At 33.9% G+C, this 4,211-nt stretch overlaps 1 protein-coding gene across 1 annotated transcript; it reads right to left on the bottom strand.

The window, feature by feature from the left end:
* Window positions 1-252: 252 nt before the first annotated feature.
* On the bottom strand, window positions 253-807 carry LOC131628419 (uncharacterized). The gene has a single exon (XM_058899254.1). It carries the CDS (start codon window positions 805-807, stop codon window positions 253-255), a length of 555 nt encoding a protein of 184 aa, XP_058755237.1.
* Window positions 808-4,211: the final 3,404 nt, after the last annotated feature.

The following is a 4,211-nucleotide window of genomic DNA, read 5'->3' as shown; positions in this document are numbered from 1 at the left end:
TTCAATTTTGCAATATCAGCCTCCAACATGCTAGGATAAGATATATCAGTTTGCTTCCAACTATTCCAGTTACTCCCAATAGTGAACAACTTTTTGTAGTAATCATTTACCAAGTCTTTGATCTTTTCACTATCCTCTATCCACAAGCCACTGTCATCTTTAATCATGAGGATCATGTTACTTTTTCTCTTGGCCACTGTCTTTAAATGGTAGTATTTCGTGTTCCTATCACCATTAACTAACCATTGAGCTCTAGATCTCTGGAACCACATGAGTTCTTCTTGGCGCAAGATTGTTTTGAGCTCCCCCTGGCCCCTGCAGCTTTTTCTCTAACCTCAACTGGCCGGAAATATTATGCTTATCTTGAATGCCTCTTTGGATACCTTGGAGACGAGCCATAATACATCTTTTAACCTTTTGCACATGTTGAACTGAACAAGACTTCCACTCATTTGCATCAGATTCAACTCTTTGAAGATTTTTCATAAAATCATCCTGTTTATTCCAAAATCCCCTTAATCTATCTATATACTTGTTGTCCACCATCCAAGCACTCTCAAACCAAAACGGTTTAGGAATCCTCTCATGGCTACTGTTTGTCAACGCAATCATAATTGGATGGTGATCAGAAAATTCAACTCTAGTAAGAACTTTCACTTGCGCTTCCGTGAACAGCAATCTCCACTCTTCATTACAAATAGCTCTATCCAATCTTTCGAAGATCCACTGACCTCCTTGAAATATCGGCCCTCTCCATGTGAACCCGGGACCATTAGCACCAAGGTCACACAACTTACACATTTCCATGTTATCTCTAAGTATACTGCACTTACGAGCAGACACAAGACTCCCACCCTATTTTTCGTTGGCAAAAGCTATATCGTTGAAATCTCCGGCTACTAGCCACAGTTTAGGATTATTATTGGCTATAACTTTCATATTATCCCAAAGCAGTCTTCTGTTCCCTTCATTAGGACTAGCATACACCATTGTGTACACCCATTCAAACCCTTGCTTATTATGAATTTGCATGTGAATGAATTGGTCACCCCTACAAATCAGACTCACCTTCAAAATACTTTCTTTGCTTGCTACCAAAATTCCTCCCGCATAACCAAGGTTGTCAACTTCAGTAAAATGTAGAAACCCCAGCTTTTGAAGAGGACCGTGCAAATTTCTTGGATTACTTCTAGTTTCCATGAAAACAAATATCTCAGATTTATAAATATCATTGTAATATTTACTAAACCTAAAGAAATCTTTACCCACAGCTCCTTTGCAATTCCAAGTTATAATGTTTATTTGTCCAATCATCATTAAACACAGACAAAAATTCAATACTGACCCATCGCAAACATCTCAAAACCTGTCAGGTGTCTCCACAACAACTTCCTCCTCCGTCTCATTTTGCTTTTCTTGGAAATCAGCATTCCCCAAAGGACTACTTACAAAATCTGGTTCTTCCTGCATGTCTTAACTGAATGATATAAAATATTAAATAAAATAAACCTAATTAAATAATTAATGTGATACCCCACCCTTAAATTTGAATGGATGCTGAGCAAATCCATTTTAGATACCATAGAATTGAAGGAACCGAAATGTAAAGCTTTGGTGAAGAGGTTAACAATTTGGTTTGATGAATGTGTTGGTTGCAAGTAGTAAATTTTGGTTGCACGTAGTAAATTTTTTTAATATTTTGCACTTGAGTGCTTGGATTGTTCATGAGTAAATTACATGAGTTATTACATGATTAATTATCACTAGTTCTTGATTCTACCATTGTGAAAATGAGAAAATTAATCTAGCCTTTTAACATATTTTTCTAAAAGTCCTAAAATGTTCTCTTTGTCATAAATAGTGAGAATTTGAGCCTAAACACTTTATTTTCCTTGTTATATGCTTATCCATACACCTTTTCATATCTTCAGAACTTGCACTAATTCTTAGTAGTTTCAAACTTATGGTAGATTGATGATACATGATTCTATTATTTAGTGAATTTTCAAACCTGATAAATACTTGAAATATTTTTATGAAAATGTGATAGAGGATGAATGCTAGATTATAGTTTATATAGTAATTTTATTTATATGATCTATTATTAGTGTTATATAATGTAGTCTCGAGACATTTGAAAGGAATCAATGAAATCAAAAATTATTTTAACTTTTATTTTATTAAGTTATTTTAGTCTTCTTTCTCTTTTCTAATAGAAACCCTAGTTTATAACTTTGTAGGAATTGCCCCTATCAAAATGTGTGTTGAGAAAGTGTGGATATGGAGAAAATGTAAAAACACTGAATAAAACAAATTCTGTTGATCTTTAAAACATATTGAACATAAAGGACTAGTTGAGTACTATTAAAATATTAAAAGAATTTACGTTCCTTGATAAAAAAAATGATTAAGTTTGGGTTATGATGAGGTCTCATTTACTAATACATTTCACATTATTTTTAGTTATATTTTAGTAGTATGGCAATGAATGGGATCTCAATTTAGGAACGTTCACAATCAATGAATAATGCAATACTTTCAATTGTTTTTTTACTATAAAGACAAATCCTTGCGGTATATTTTTATTGGGAGCAAAAATAAGCAAGGAGTGGCCATGAAAAAAAATTAGGTCGATGAATTGTTCTAATTGTTTAGCGCAATGTTGGATTTTGGGGAAGACAACACCACAACCACTATGTAGTATTTTGATCATGTCTCAAGTTGTGGAGATTTAAATAGAGTGAGTGAAATCAATGAAAAACGATATATAACAACTAGATATACAACTTTTATAAAGATACATAAGTCTAATTGGGAGTTCAAAATGGAGAAAAAGGTGAATTTCATTTTTCATTAGGAGCCTTGCCTAGGAAAATGAGAGCTAGGCGCAATATAACTTCATTCAAGGATGTTTGGCTATTGCGTTGTGTTCCTCACACAATATAACAATCCTAATTATCTACGCATTATTAGCATAAGAAACAGCTAAATTGTGGGACAATTAGTGGTGTTAATACCCTAAAAAACTTAATTAGGAAGAGAATGGCATCATTAGTTGATCCACTTAAATTGCAAGGGTAAAATGGACTTTTCTTATGGATACTATATATGGAAAATTGCAAGTTGAAACCTCATTTTCTTACTTCATTTATCTCTCTAATAATCAGAAATTAAAAGAGAGCAAACTTAATAGAGAGAGAAAGGGAGGCAATTTTTTTGAGAAGAGAGAAAGAAGCTCTTCATCATCGCCAATTTCTTGCATGTGTGGAGTCTTCATTGTTTCTCGAGGAGGAAAGTTCAAGGAAAATCATTAATCATCACCATCTTTCCACCTTCAAAATCATATTTTGAATTCCAAAAGGCGGGTTCTAGTTAGATTTGATTTGGGAAAATAGCTCCCCCAAGATCATACGATGAGGGTTTTAGGGATGTTTCAATTAATGCAACCTAGTTTGATCGTCTTCATTATTTTGTGTGCAAAATAGTTTGACTAAGCAAAAAATTATGAATAACATGTTCATGAACTTGAGAGTAGTGTGCAAATATTGTATTTATTATGTCATGAGCAATGTGTCATATCTCATTTTACCCTAGGGTCAATCATTCACTGCATTTGTACCATTAGTCGGTCATCCATGCATTAGGTTGACCAAAAATCAACCTTAGGTCAATATTTTTATGATTGAAAAGTCGAAAATAACCTAAATTGCATTCAATGTATCTTTATTTACTTACACTGCCTCGTGTAATGCGTAAAATTGATCAAAATTCAATTAGAATAATTTTTTTCTCTACAGGCAAACTGGTAAAAGCGATTCGACATTGTGCGTAAAATTACCACGCGAAATACTTCGAGTTTTGATCTGTACCAGAATGTTTTGTGAAATTCCGGTGCGCGAAGATCGTGTCGGTGTGTGTGAGTGCACTTGCCCAATAGATGTTTCGAAAGATGTCAAAACTAGGAAAACTTTAGCATTTATGTACATTGAGTGGTATCTCTGAGTCATTATGTGCACCTTGGCACTAGGGATCTTGGAATGCACCTGGAACATGTTTGGAAAAGGTATCATGCATAAAAAATCAATTACATAGCATTAAGAATCAGTTGCAAGCTTTAAAAACCACTTTTAGCTTAAACACAAGTGTATGTATCGAGACATACCTTTCATAGGTCAACACATGCATGTACTGCAAAACTAAAGCCTATAGCT

The sequence above is a fragment of the Vicia villosa genome, unplaced genomic scaffold (assembly GCF_029867415.1).
Source record: "Vicia villosa cultivar HV-30 ecotype Madison, WI unplaced genomic scaffold, Vvil1.0 ctg.000451F_1_1_3, whole genome shotgun sequence".
In the NCBI taxonomy this organism is placed as follows: Eukaryota; Viridiplantae; Streptophyta; class Magnoliopsida; order Fabales; family Fabaceae; genus Vicia; species Vicia villosa.
Note: the sequence above shows the minus strand (reverse complement) of the source record. Positions and strands in the feature narration are given on the sequence as shown.

Bases quoted from the DNA above. Each gene is read 5' to 3' on its own strand.
- LOC131628419 (XM_058899254.1), bottom strand. From the start codon at position 807: ATGGAAATGTGTAAGTTGTGTGACCTTGGTGCTAATGGTCCCGGGTTC.